The 13,452-nt window shown below is 40.6% G+C and overlaps 1 protein-coding gene across 1 annotated transcript in view; it reads left to right on the top strand.

The window, feature by feature from the left end:
- Positions 1 to 13,452, top strand: part of C5 (complement C5) — a 384,799-nt gene that overhangs the window by 94,642 nt on the left and 276,705 nt on the right. The window contains exons 10-11 of the mRNA XM_085613588.1: positions 1,999 to 2,114; positions 4,264 to 4,464. Of these exons, the coding sequence (XP_085469714.1) occupies positions 1,999 to 2,114; positions 4,264 to 4,464 (317 nt within the window). The remainder of the gene's footprint in view (positions 1 to 1,998; positions 2,115 to 4,263; positions 4,465 to 13,452) is intronic.

The raw sequence follows: 13,452 nt of genomic DNA, 5'->3' as shown, positions 1-13,452 counted from the left end.
AATAGAAACACGGTCCTAACTATAACAAATGTATGACGTTACAATGCATACATTTACAATGCATGCCTTTACAACGCAGTTTTTACATCACAACATCCTTTACAACGCATACTTTTACATTGCATGCCATTCCATCGCATTTTCAGAAACTACCTTTACAACGCATTCCATTACATCGCATTATACCTTCACAACGCACACCATTACAATTCATACCATTACATCGCATTTAAGGTAAGTGTTGGATAGTATAGGGGTAATAATTACTATTCTAACTCCAGTGAGTGCAACAGTAGGGTAAGTGTTGGATAGTGTAGGGGTAAAAATTACTATTCTAACTCCAGTGAGTGCAACAGTAGAGTAAGTGTTGGATAGTGTAAGGGTACTATGCATTGTAATGGTATTCATTGTAATGACTTGCGATGTAATGCCTGCATTGTAGTGACATCCATTGTAATGACATGCGTTGTAGTGACATGCGATGTAATGGCTGCGGTGTAATAACATGCGATGTAAAGGATGTTGGGATGTAATGACTGCTATGTAAAGGTAGTGCGATGTAATGACTGCGTTGTAAAGGTTGTTTCCCAACTATAGTAGGTAATATAAATATATATATATATGTATACATTTTACGTGAAAAAGTGCTTTTTGAGATTCGCATGGCTTAACATCTGGATTTTGCGTCAGTGCCTATTTTAAGCCTTGTTACCATGTAAGTGTTACATCTTTACTGCTCTACCTTCCCTCCCAAAGAAACAGGGCTCATTTAAACTGCTTCTCACTTATTCTCCCTGATCCAATTCATTTATGTTTGAATCCTCTTTGCTTGCAAATAACCAATGATGCTATCCCTCATTCAGAATCTAGTATTTTGTTCAAGGCAAGAGGAATTAAACAGCTACTTCAGTTCTGCCCATCAAATCATCATCATTGATAACTTTATTTCGGTAACAAGACCATAAAAGTACAGTAAAATATATACAAGTACAAGCATAAGATCATAAATAGACAAATATTGTTAAAAAAATTATTAAACAATTGGTTATCATGATCAGTTAATGAACAGTTAATGAAAAAGGAAAGCTCATAGGCCATTACTTTGTGTTAATAAAACGTAACCTTCTCCGCCACATACCAAATAGAAAGGGGGAAACTGCGTAAACAATAAGTGGGTCTGTATCTTTGGTTAGAACTCTGCAGGCTTGTGCACAATGCCTGAGGCCCAAACTTTTGCACAAAGGAAAGAGCCAACATTTTCGAATCGTACTGTATGCAGGATAGAAAAGCAAAATATGCACAACATCTTCTTTACATAATTTACAAATTGGACAATTGCCCTCCAATGATTTTCCCCAGCTTGATAGGAAGGCCCCAATTGGGAGACAGCCCTATCTCAGCTGAATATGAAGTTTTCTTGCCAGTGGGGGCTGCACCAAATCCAGAAATACTTCCAACTTAGCTTCAGTTTTCACCATTAGGAACTCAGAGGTCAGCCTGCCCAGAGAAGTTGAGCAGCTTAATGTATTACAATTATGAAATCTCACAGCTGCCAATATCTCAGACCTCTGGGTCCTCATACAACTAATGTCCGGAGTATCCCAAAGTTGTGGTAAGCCAATTTGGTAAAGAAAAGACTTTATATGGAGTAGCCAAGGAATTTGTTTTGACTTTAGCGTCCCCCAGATTGCACTAAATTCAGTTCTAGAAGATTCAAGCTCGGGGACAGACCATAGCCTTCTCCAATAAAGTAGTGGTCGTGCGGCAGCCAAGTCATTAACGGGAACCAAATCCATGTTCAAACGCAAAGGTATCCCCTCATGCCTTGGAGAGGATATAGAAATAGAGCTAACACCTAACCACATAGTTACATTGGGCAGAAAGTATTGTGACACAGAAGTCATGTTATTTGTATGCTATAGTACCCAATACGTGATATGTGTGATTTATAAATGCAGAAACATAAACAATCCAAGGTAATTTATTTTGTTCCCTTAGATGCTCATCCTGAAGAAAGTGAGCTTTCTACTGTCAAATATGTTTTAACCCCTTACAAACTGAAGCTGATCGCCACGCCTCTCTTCATGAGACCAGGACTCCCATTCTACATTAGGGTATGTACATAACCTACTAGGTGTGTCCATCTCACACAACTTATTTTCTATTAGTCAGTGGCTTTAAACTGAAATCTCATGGATATCAACCAGAGTTTGACAAATAAGAAGCCGAAGAACTATCTGACCATCGAACTTTTTATCAGATGTCACTGAGTAGACCAATACAGTGTTTCATGCCCACCTGCAAGTGTTTTCAGGTTTAGTAACCAGTGTGAGTGGCTTGGGATCACTTTACATGTTTCTTGTATGTAACCCTCTGATCCTCCACTCTTTGTGTCCTTACCAAACCCTCTGAAATCTCCATTATGTTATTATGTAAGGTTTTAAACTAGCCTTGTTTTGGAGTCTTTTGCATTTGCTTTCAATTTTTGAATAATTTTCAACCAACCATTAATGTTTTTCTTCCCAACTAAAGCCCTGATTCACAAAGGGCCTCTGCACTCTTGGTGGAGGCACCGCAGTTGCGAGGGAGCCTCTGCAATCGGGTGATTTAGTAACCCGTATGAGTGGATTGAAATCACTTTACATATTTCTAGTATGTAATGCCCTGAACCTCCACTCTTTATGTCTTTACCGAAACCTCTACAATCTCCATTATTTTATCACTGTCAAGAAAAGCTTCTCAGCTAGCCTTTTTTGAAGTCTTTTGCTGTGTTCAACCAATCAGTTATGTTTTTCTTCCCAATTTAAGGCCTGAATCACAAAGGGCCTCTGCACTCGTGGTGGAGGAACCGCAGTCGCGTGAGAGTCTCCACACTCGTGGCAGAATCTCCACAATGATAATTCTCATTGCAGAGATTCCACCCGAGTGCAGAGACTCCCACACACCTGTGAAGACCCTTTGTGACTCAGGCCCTAATTTTGTTCATTTTCACCTGCATTGGCTCTATGCACTCTCTGCCAGTTATTAGACATAATCATAAACTTAATAAGCTTGGCTTGCTCTTTCCCTTTGTTGTGCATAAGGCAGGAAGCTGATGGGAATAGCTGAACCTCCTGCCAACCAATCCCTTATGTCTTTTCTCCATTTCAATTATAACTCGAGCTCACAATAGAGTAAGTGATGTTATAATGAATCCTATAATACGGCTATGGCTCCTCCTTCTCCTCTTCTTTGCTCTGAATTGTTTACATTCTTCGCCTCTTTTGGATTCTTGTCTTGGATTTCCTTCAAGTGCCTTCAATATTACCAAACAATATACTTCTTAAATTGCCACTCCATGCTCAACTTTTTCCTTTCCTCCATCTTTGTATCTCTTCTATTTCTATTCGGTCTTCGTTTTTCACACTTTTCAACTTAAAAATCGCCATTTGTTTGTCAAACGTACCAATTCTATTACGACACCTTCAAACCTCATTCTTTCAGAAATATACAGCCTCTTTCTCTCTTATCTTGGCATATCTTGTGCTCCTGTGAACTGTTCTTCAACCTCTGGTGTATTCTGGATTGATTTGTACATGCAATGAATGTAGATAAACCACAGCGATCCATCCATAGTGATCTATCTATACCTTATAATTCCCACTCTATATTTCATCTGTGCTGATCCTTTTTGATCCTTCTCCACGTCTGACACAGTTAAGCACTCTATTGTACAGAACATTCCCTACTCTCATTGCCTCTCTCTTCCTGTATCGGCAATTGTGGTTGTAGTTAAGGCTAAGATTCACTTTCTATTGAAAATCCTTTTTGGTTTGCATTGGCGCAGTTTGACAGACAGAGGAGCGGGTCATCTTGCACCCACTGCAAGCAGTTCCCTGCTGCTAGCTGTTCCACTGCTGTTTTCCCCCTTACTTTACCAGAGAGGAGGGGGATGAAATTACATGCTTTCCTTCTCCTGCACAAGGGGTACTTTAAAATAAAGCCAACCAGGCAGCTAGAAGCTACCCACTCCTTCATGGCCCATGCAAAGATGCAGTTCACTCACCAACACATAAGATGGCACACGCCCCTGCACCTTGTTTAGTGTTATGGGAGTGGAGCATTTCTCCCTTTGTCCATTTAACACTAACTTTGATTTCAAATGTGGAATATTGGTCCAAGTTAATATTTATAACCTTCTGTTGCACATAAATTGTGATGCTTGAAGCTATGTTTGGGTATGCTTACACTGATAAATTGTTTTTTCTGCATTCTGAACTGTAGGTGCAAGTCACGGATCCCTTAGAAATCCCCATCCAGATGGTTCCAGTGAGGCTCACAGCCACAGTGTTCAACAGAGAAATGGAGCAACTCACCTTGATAGAAGAGACCTCGGAGCAAGGCAAGGCAGTGACAGGGAATGACGATGGGACGGCCTCTTTCACCGTCAATATTCCAACTGACGCCAACACATTGGAGTTTAAGGTGAGTCGACTTTGGGGGCTGTTAGCACTGCTTCTGGGGGAGGTTCTCGAGTCAGTTGTTAGCATCACCCAGTGAGCAGCTGATGCACCACTTTCCAATTAGCTGAACCAGAACAATGCTTCTGACTTAAACTGCCTACTTCTAAATGTATGATGTGACCTGGATTTCCTAAGATTCCTTAGGCCATATGACATGGCCTAACATTGGCCACAAGATCCAATCACTGGCTGCTCTCTTCATGGAGTCCTCAGACTTTGGAGAGCCTTTTTTTCTTTTACTAGAGACAACTTGGTTTGCGTTTGCTCTCCTGATGAAGAATCGTAAGGAATAGACTCAAAACCTGGATCGACGCACTTGAGTAAGGATTGCCCTGCTTGTCTTTCTCTCTCTTTTCATTTTGGCATTATAGGCCGTAAGTAATTATTCAAAGATTTGCAATTCACCTCTATCTAAGTAGTAACAGTGTGGTCCTGTGGTGATGCAGAAAGAGCGGCTATATGCATAAACAATGATGTCACCTGCCTCAAATATTTTGTAATAGGATCCATTCCTAAACCACGGCGAGGTGGCAATAGAGAACTTTTATTAAGGCAACTGGAGACTAGAAAGATTCTTGAATTCGACAGTAAACGGCCGAACGGATTGAATAATACAGAAGACATACATCATTTTCTCTAGTTAGCCTTTTGTTCTTGCTTGTTCTTGCTTGTTCTTTCTGGGTAACTTGATTAGATGACATATCATGTAAAATACCATTAAATTCTTAAGGGAAATTAAGATACAATATGTGCATATATAGGTTCTTTTTTTTCTCGCATTTTAGTGGATTTTTAACGAACTGAAATCAGTACATCAATGTGGAATGATTTATATACCTCTGACGCTTCGAAATTGAAAACATATGTTTATAATGTATTTACACTTGTTTTTAAGTATGATGAAATTATAGAGAAGATATTTATATGATTTTAGCAATAATTATCAGGATTGAATTTTTATTGTTATCAATATTTATATATTCATCTTAATCATACAGTTGCACATTATATTTATATTTGTTAAAATTTGCACGTTAGCACAGTTTTGCACAAGTCATTTAATTGCTGCTACACAATTTTTGCACTTTAATGGGTCTTCCACAACAATATATATTGTTAACATATAGGAAACTCCTTCATAGTTAATGCCCAACCTTTTGTCATTTTGTTCTACATCAAGGATTTATCCTGCTATAATTGACTGTGGAAACACTATATAAAAGAGTATCTATTTAAATATCTTCTGCTACAGAAAGCTATCTCTCTGTTGCAATGTGGGGATTCTGAATATTTAAAATAACAAATGTTCAGTTACAATGTTTTGCACGTTTCTTTCCCATATGCCCTAAAATCGACATATGGTTCATATTTTTGTATTTACACAGTAAGACAATTTCTTTTTTAAATAGAACTCCTATGAGGCAGAAATTCAACAATGACAAATCAATTGATTTTTAAACATTTTTGCATTATTCCAATATGGCTCATCATAATCTCGATGTGAAGATCTCTTAATGCCTATGAAGTCTGTTTTCACTATCTATGATCATGTGACCTGTATTACGTGGAAGTGGGTAAACACTATGCAGCATTTAAAAAACATTCAGTCTGAATATGGTCCGCATGTGAACAAGGGCTTTCGAGCCCGAAACGCGTCATTTGCTATGAAGATATGGTCGAATAAACATCTTGCCTGAAGACTTGAGTGGTCCGTCTCTCCTTCGCCGCTAGGAGGTTGCAGGAGTTTACGCGCACTGAATATATATATATATATATATATATATATATATATATATATATATCACCAAACCTCACTCGGTAAACAAGTGAAGAGACCGCACTCGGTTAAGGTAAATATGCGGTATCCTTTATTTCCGCAGATAAACAAACAGGACGCGTTTCGGTTTCGCGCCTTTTTCTACTGCTTAACACAAACGGAGGACATCGCCATTTTTAAATTCATTCATCAGGGAAGTACTTCCAGAATTCATTATGTAAACAAGTGAAATGTCAAAATAAATGAAGGACACATATATAACTATATAGGTTCATGGCGGCCATCTTGAAAAGGTTATATCACAATTGCAAATTTAGAAGCAGCATATTATATTAATGCATGTTGTGTCATTGTTAATTCTTTAAACATCCTATTTTAAGATATATATCTCGTTGGCCAAAAATATATATGTATATATAAGTAATAATTTGTCAATCATGATAAATTTATATATAAGATGATGCTGCTCTACACGATGAAATGCAATGAAATATCTCACCCTTAATGGGCATGTGCACTGGTTTCCATACCAAAACAATTTTACATCTACATTTAATGACGACTCAGCAACTGTGAATTTAAATTAATATAGAAAGGATAAGAAAGTCAAAAATACTATTAAGACTAACAAGCAGTCAAACTTAACTTAGAGGTAATGTGTGAAGTATTTATGAAGCACACAAACAGCAAGAAAGTGAAATCACAAAACAAAAAAATCTCATACATATTTAGAAAAATGGAGTAAAATTCAATAACTTATTTGACACTTAAAGTTCAAAAATCCAATCAGTAGAACTGGGGATATGCAATTTCACAGATTTAAGGTAAGTATAGTGCCTAAAAACACAAAACGCTACTCATAGTTATCTTATTGTGCGGGGCTGGGTGAAAGTCATACATTCAGGCTGACAATGATGGCGCTGAGACCGGATACAGGGATAAGAATAGCTCTGCTAAAAAAAAGTTACATTTTCTAAGTCTGATCCAAAGAGTCAAGTTCACGCTGGAGGTGGCTGCGAAGAGCAAGGAGAGCATTGTAGATAGTTATTGCTGTAGCACAAAGAGCAGGCTAGGCGCCGTGGACGGTTTTTGCTGTGGCATTGAGATCCTGTTGGGTGTCGCAGACGGTCGTTGCTGGAGCCATGCGTTTACTTTTGGTGTGAACGGGACCATTAGCAGTCACCAAGAACCCAAAACTTCAGAATTTCCCATTTTCTTCCAAGTGGAGCTTAGCTGATACTACACAAAGGGTCCAGGGCCTGGGAGGCACCACTTGGTAATCAGGAACACACTCCAGCAGAGGCCAGCAGGGCTCAGGCAGGTCAAGTTGCAGGTCCAGTGCAGCAGGTCAGTCGGCAAGCTGCATAGAGACCTCTGGAGGTTGTTGTCCCTGCAGCTTAAAACAGGAGGCCTACTAACTAGCCCTTGGAGTCACTCTGGTAGCCTGGGATGAAGGGAGCAGGTCCAGGCTTCCTTCTCAGACAAATGGACAGGTCTCTGGCAGCAGTCTGGCAGTCCTTCTTCTGTAGTGTCCACATTTCCAGGAATGTACTGAGAGGTAGATGTAAGGGTCCTAGTTTTGGTTTGTTAGTTGGAAGTTTCCCCCCACAGATGTCTCTGGAATTTCCTGTCTCCCTGCCCTGGTCCTAGGATGCCATGGAGCATGGTGCATGGAGTCACCCTGGACTAGTGTGAAATTCTTTGTATGTGTTCTGAGGCAGTGTCTTTGAAGTGCAAGTGTGGTAGGCGACTGTCTCGCCCCTCCCATTAAGTCAGGATGGCACATTCTGCCAACAACCAGTCCCTCTCTTTTGTGGCTGTGTGGTAGGAATACACAAAGGCCAACTGCCAATTACAGCTAGTCATGTGACCCAAGAATAGGCTGCAGGCACCAAATGGTTAGGATAAGAAAAGATCAACTTTCTAAAAGAGGATTTTTCTAAATTTTAATTTAAAAACCGATTTACCATTTAAGAGGATATTTAATTACAATTCATTTGAGACCAAACTTGATATTCCTACCTGCTCCCAATTAAAAGTTATCACTTCTTAAATGTATTAAGGTAACCCAATGTTATCCTATTGGTAAGTCTTACAGTAGCGAAAAATGAATTAAAGAGTTTTTCACTACCAGGACATGTAAAACTTAAAAGTACATGCCCAACTTTTTAAATACAATACACCCTACCCTAAGGGCTGTTTAGGACCTACCTAAGGGGTTACTTGCATGTATTAAAAAGGCAGGTTGAGGCCTGACAAAAGGGTTATTTTACCAGGTTGAAATGGTAGTTTAAAACTACACAAAGGCTGCAAATAGCAGACCTGAGACTTAATAAAATAGTATACTTAAGTGGGTGGCACAGTGAGTTCTGCAGGCCCACTAGTAGCATTTCATTTACAGGCCGTGGGTGGGCACTTGTAGTACCACTTTACTGGGGATTTACAAGTAAAGTAAATGTGCGTATCATGTGTAAGCCACTTGAGCTAGCTTTTAGGGAGAGAGCACTAGCACTTTAATACTCTTTAGCAGGGCTAAAGTGTACAGAGTCCTAAAGTAAACAAAATCAAATTAAGCAAAAAAGGAGAAGTCAAGGCAAAATGTTTGGTAGGGCTGACCCTGCAGAGAGGGCCTGGTCCAATAATAATTGTGTGAAACATCGCTCAAACATTGATAATGCATGAGAAAAACATGCAACTCTTCCTTTTTTGTCCTACTAAAATGTGTCTTTGTGGAAAAACACCCAACGAGATCTTTTTTCATGGCAAATGTTGCTGAAAGGTAAAGTTTATTTAAAAGTTACTAACTATAAAGCAAAGTGTAATGAGTAATGATTTGCAAAGGTGACAAACTGTAAAGTTGTAGACTGTAAACTGTAAAGTTGATAAATTGTGTTACCTTCTAAAAACTTCACTAGACCCCTTAATAAGGGTCTGATTTTAAGAAATCAGAAACTAACTATAATATTAGGCCACAAACACCTATTTGTACTATATACGTAGAAGCTGAATGGAGATAAGTTGGTCTGGTGTATCTACTCCGCAACCCAACTAAGAACTTTAAAGTGTGATGGTTGCTGCACTGAACATCTGTTTTGGCTGAAGCATTTCTGCCCTGCCAGCGGCAATGAGGCTGCCAAAGCCAAATTAAGCTGTCTTTTTTTACAGACATTTTTTCCCCCTGAAAATGTTGCTTTGGCATGAAAAAACATGGCGGTATGTCAGCCATGCAGTGCTGACATGTCTGACCTGTCAACATGTGTTTTCTTACACCTAGACTCCCAAAGCTGAGATGCACCTTGAGGAAATACATTGCAAAGGCCCCCCCATGTGCTAGGGCTTTTTGTATGCAGGTCTACGATGATTTAAATGGCAGCACCGTTCAAAAATGGAGATAGACAGAAATGACATCAGAGGTACTACCATTGATTGAGCTGCCTCTCTGGCACCTTCTGTTGTCCACAGTGGGCCTACCGAAAGTAGGGGCATCATCTCGGGACCTAGCTGTGTCTGCGTTGGTGGTGGGGTGCCTTAATCTTCTAGTCAGAGATCTGTCAGCCACCTCAGCAGAGATAGTGAGCATGTAACAGTGAACAAAAAATCTGGATGGGAATATTGCTACCTATGTATTAGACGCACAGCTCAATATGTCCTCTGGGCAGCCTCCCCCCCCCCCCCTATTTAGAAACTGAATTTTGCAACGGCATTTAATCTTGTCGTGGTGGCAGGCTGTTTCCCGCCAAGGAGAAGTGGGGCCGCCTTGGAATTGATTAAACGGACACATTTCAGTAGGCTTGAACTAGGGCTTGGAAGGCCTGTCAGTCCCGCCCCTTCCTCCGTAAGAAAACACAATCATGCTGGAGTACTCATGTTGGGAGTAAGTCTCACTGGCTTTCTTACCTGCTCATCCCTCATTCAGAGATCACCAAGAGTTATACAGAATAAGTAGTGGCTGCATTGTGTTGTGTGACATCCCTCACACCTAGGGTGACATGATTTAGAGATGCAAAAACCGGGACAGGTCAGGCATAAAAGTAGGAGAAAAGCCTTTACAACTTTTATAAATAGCCTGTCGGATATCTATATCTGGCCCCCTGCCCCGTCCTCCTCCGAATCTGCCTCTCTACTTGAGAGCAGGCAGTGGACCTCCCCCTGTGCTGCCTGGCAGAAACAGATAAATTACTTACAATATTTCAAACTTCAAAAGGGCCTGTGAAGGGAGAGCATACCTTTCAATTTTGTTTTGAAGGTGACCTTTGTCCCAAAAAAAGGGGCATGTATTTAAAACTGACAAATTCGTTGGGACACCGGGACATTTCTCTCAAAACCAGAACTGTCCAGGAAAATCTGGAACGCAGGTCACTCTATTATCACATGCAGTTAGCATTTCCATCAGTCAGGATCAGTTTTCTTCAAGAGAGCCCATACACCCTGCCCTAATTGTAATCTGTTCTGACCTCACCTACCAGGGCCTTCTGCTAGACCAGCATTACCTGCACAAGTCCTATGACGTACCCCTCTCACAATGAATCACTGTCCTCACTTGAACCAGGCCTTGCGACTCCTGCACAAAGCTCTTGCAATGCACCCCTATCTTTACAAAGTACAATGCCATCTCAGTACTGCCACTGCAATGCATCTCTAGCATGGCCTGCACATTGTACCGAAGTCCCAGTCTCAAGCTTTTCACTAAGTTCTTACAGGTCTCTTCCATCCTTACCTGTACCAGGGACTGCCTTCCCAGGCATCGACAGACCTCTCAACATGCACCTGTGCCTTGACCTGGGTATAAAACTAACACCAGTACTAGGTTCTGCCACACAGTTTCAAGTTTATTTTATTTAGCAAAGTTACTTAAAACCATTGCTACAAAATATCTCATTGCATGACATCAGTTATAAAAAAAAGTTAAAACCAATTAAAAAAACACTATAACCAATTGATGTTTACAGTACATTAAAGGAGTAAGCAGTTATTTGGCAGCGTCCAACTTTTCCTTGTCGGCTGTATTGCTGTTCTGACTAGGCATTTTCTTCTCCACATGTTTCATGAATTTTACAAAACGGCAGTTAAGCTGCGTGTCCTCAGGTGCGAAGCATGCCAGCACAGCCTGTCTCCGTGTGCGGATACCTCTCTAGTTAAAAAGTGGTTTTAAAAGCTGTCTCCTTTCCTTTGTTAGTTCCTTGCATGTGCAGAGAAGGGTCAGCATATCTTCTTGCGATGTACCACATAAACGACAATTGGGATCAGATTGGTTTTTCAGCCAATATAGAAAGTGCTTTGTGCATGGCAGCAAGCCTAATCTGTATTTTAAAAATAGAATTTTTGTATATTTGGCAAAACCCGAAGCTAGATACTTTTGTGCAACCAGGGAGGAGTAGGAACTCAAGATCATCCAGCCATGCGACCTCTTTGTTAAGGCTGCCTTATCTTCAATCCAAGATGGATTCTTTACTATTTTCTTTGTAGATTTTTTAAGGAGGCAATTACTTATAGGAATTGCCCAAAGTTCGGTAAGACCCAAAGTGGACAAGCTAGTTGCCAAATATTTTGCCGCTGGTGATGCTTCTTTCTGTTGTAGTTCAGACCACAAGTGCCAATTTAGGGTACCTGGTTTGGATTTTCTTACTTTGTTCCAGAAAATAACTATCGCACCTTTTCTTGCAATGGTCTGTTTTTGAAAACCAAACTTGAGCCTAATTTGTGCTGGAGAGACTCGTGTTGATAAACCAAAAATTATTCTATAAACTTTTGCAACCAAAACATCCAAGAGCTTCGAGTCCCTTCCCCTCTGTGCCTCGTTCCCGTAAGTTATTGTAGGTAGGAGTTGTGCTCGTATAACTTCAACCAGTGGGGCAAGTGAGGGACCCGTCAGTTTGGAATTGAGGTTTCTCATTGAGGCGGCTAGGGCTATGCCCTTCCTTTTAACTGTATCTCTTTGGGTTACAAAATGCCCGCCTTTGTCAATGATCACCCCCAAATATTTGTACTCTGTATCTGAGTCTATTCGAGGCTTATCCCAAAACCAGACAGGTATTTTCTTAAGGTTCTTTTTGATTTTCATATTTTGTTTTTTTGCAGGTTAATATTTAAGTTGTTAGCCTCAGAGTACTCAAACGTGATGTCAAGAAGACGCTGAAGACCCACCTTCGTTTGGCTCATCAATACTAGGTCATCAGCGTAAAGTAGGCATGGTAGTACTAGGTTCCCAATCTTTGGAGAGTGTGAGTTACTGGCGTTTAATAGCGGGATCAGATCTGCAAGAAACAGATTAAATAGCATCGGGGCCAGTACGCAGCCTTGCTTGAGGCCTTTTGTTGTTGGAATTTTCCTCAATAGGGTTGACCTGTCACCCAGCTTTACTTGAACCCAGGTCTTAGTATGCAGATTAATTAACAGGTTCAGTAAAGCCTGGGGAATGTCCCAGTCTGCCAGTTTCAACCAAAGTTTGTGACGGTTTACATGATCGAAAGCTGCCCGGTACTCGATGAAGCACAAATGTAGTGGCGTTCTTGTGTTCTCAGCCTTATCGATTAACAGGGCCATAGTTGTTATATTTGTTGTGGTCCCAACAGATTTGGAGAAGCCAGTTTGATTTAGGGGAATGATCGAATTGTCTTCCGCCCAGAGTTGCAGTTCGTCCAGCAAGGTGCCGGCAAAGTATTTTGCCTCAACTAACCGGTAGCTCTTAGGCTGAGTCTTGTCACCTACTTTAAAAATTGGTGAAATTATCGAGGTCCGCCAGGATGGAGGGAGTAGGCCTGTTGTTCTTATTTCCCTAAAAAGAGGACTGAGTGCTTTCGCCCAATATTCTGTGTCTTGTTTGTAAACCACGGGTGGAATTCCATTAGGGCCCCGGTGCCCCTTCTTGCCTTCCGTTCTTGATATAATTGTTGATTGATTTTATGTCATCATTTAAGGGTATGAATCCCAGTGATTCACCTTCATGCCGTTCCTCTGGTGTTGTATTTCCTTCATTGGATTGATGCTTCAAGATGATAGGCCACTGTGTGGAATCCATGCTAGTTTTTGTGTGCAATAAAGTTTTTCCTTTATGAAAGTGGTTTCCAAGATAAGTGGCCCAGTCTTCCTCGGATATATTTGAGGACAGACCCTTGTGCATCGGATGGGTGAATCTTTTTATTGTTTCCCAGAATCTCGCACTGTTTTTCAACT

Source organism: Triturus cristatus, chromosome 1_2 (assembly GCF_964204655.1).
Source record: "Triturus cristatus chromosome 1_2, aTriCri1.1, whole genome shotgun sequence".
NCBI lineage: Eukaryota > Metazoa > Chordata > Amphibia > Caudata > Salamandridae > Triturus > Triturus cristatus.
This window is presented reverse-complemented; position numbering and strand designations above follow the sequence as displayed.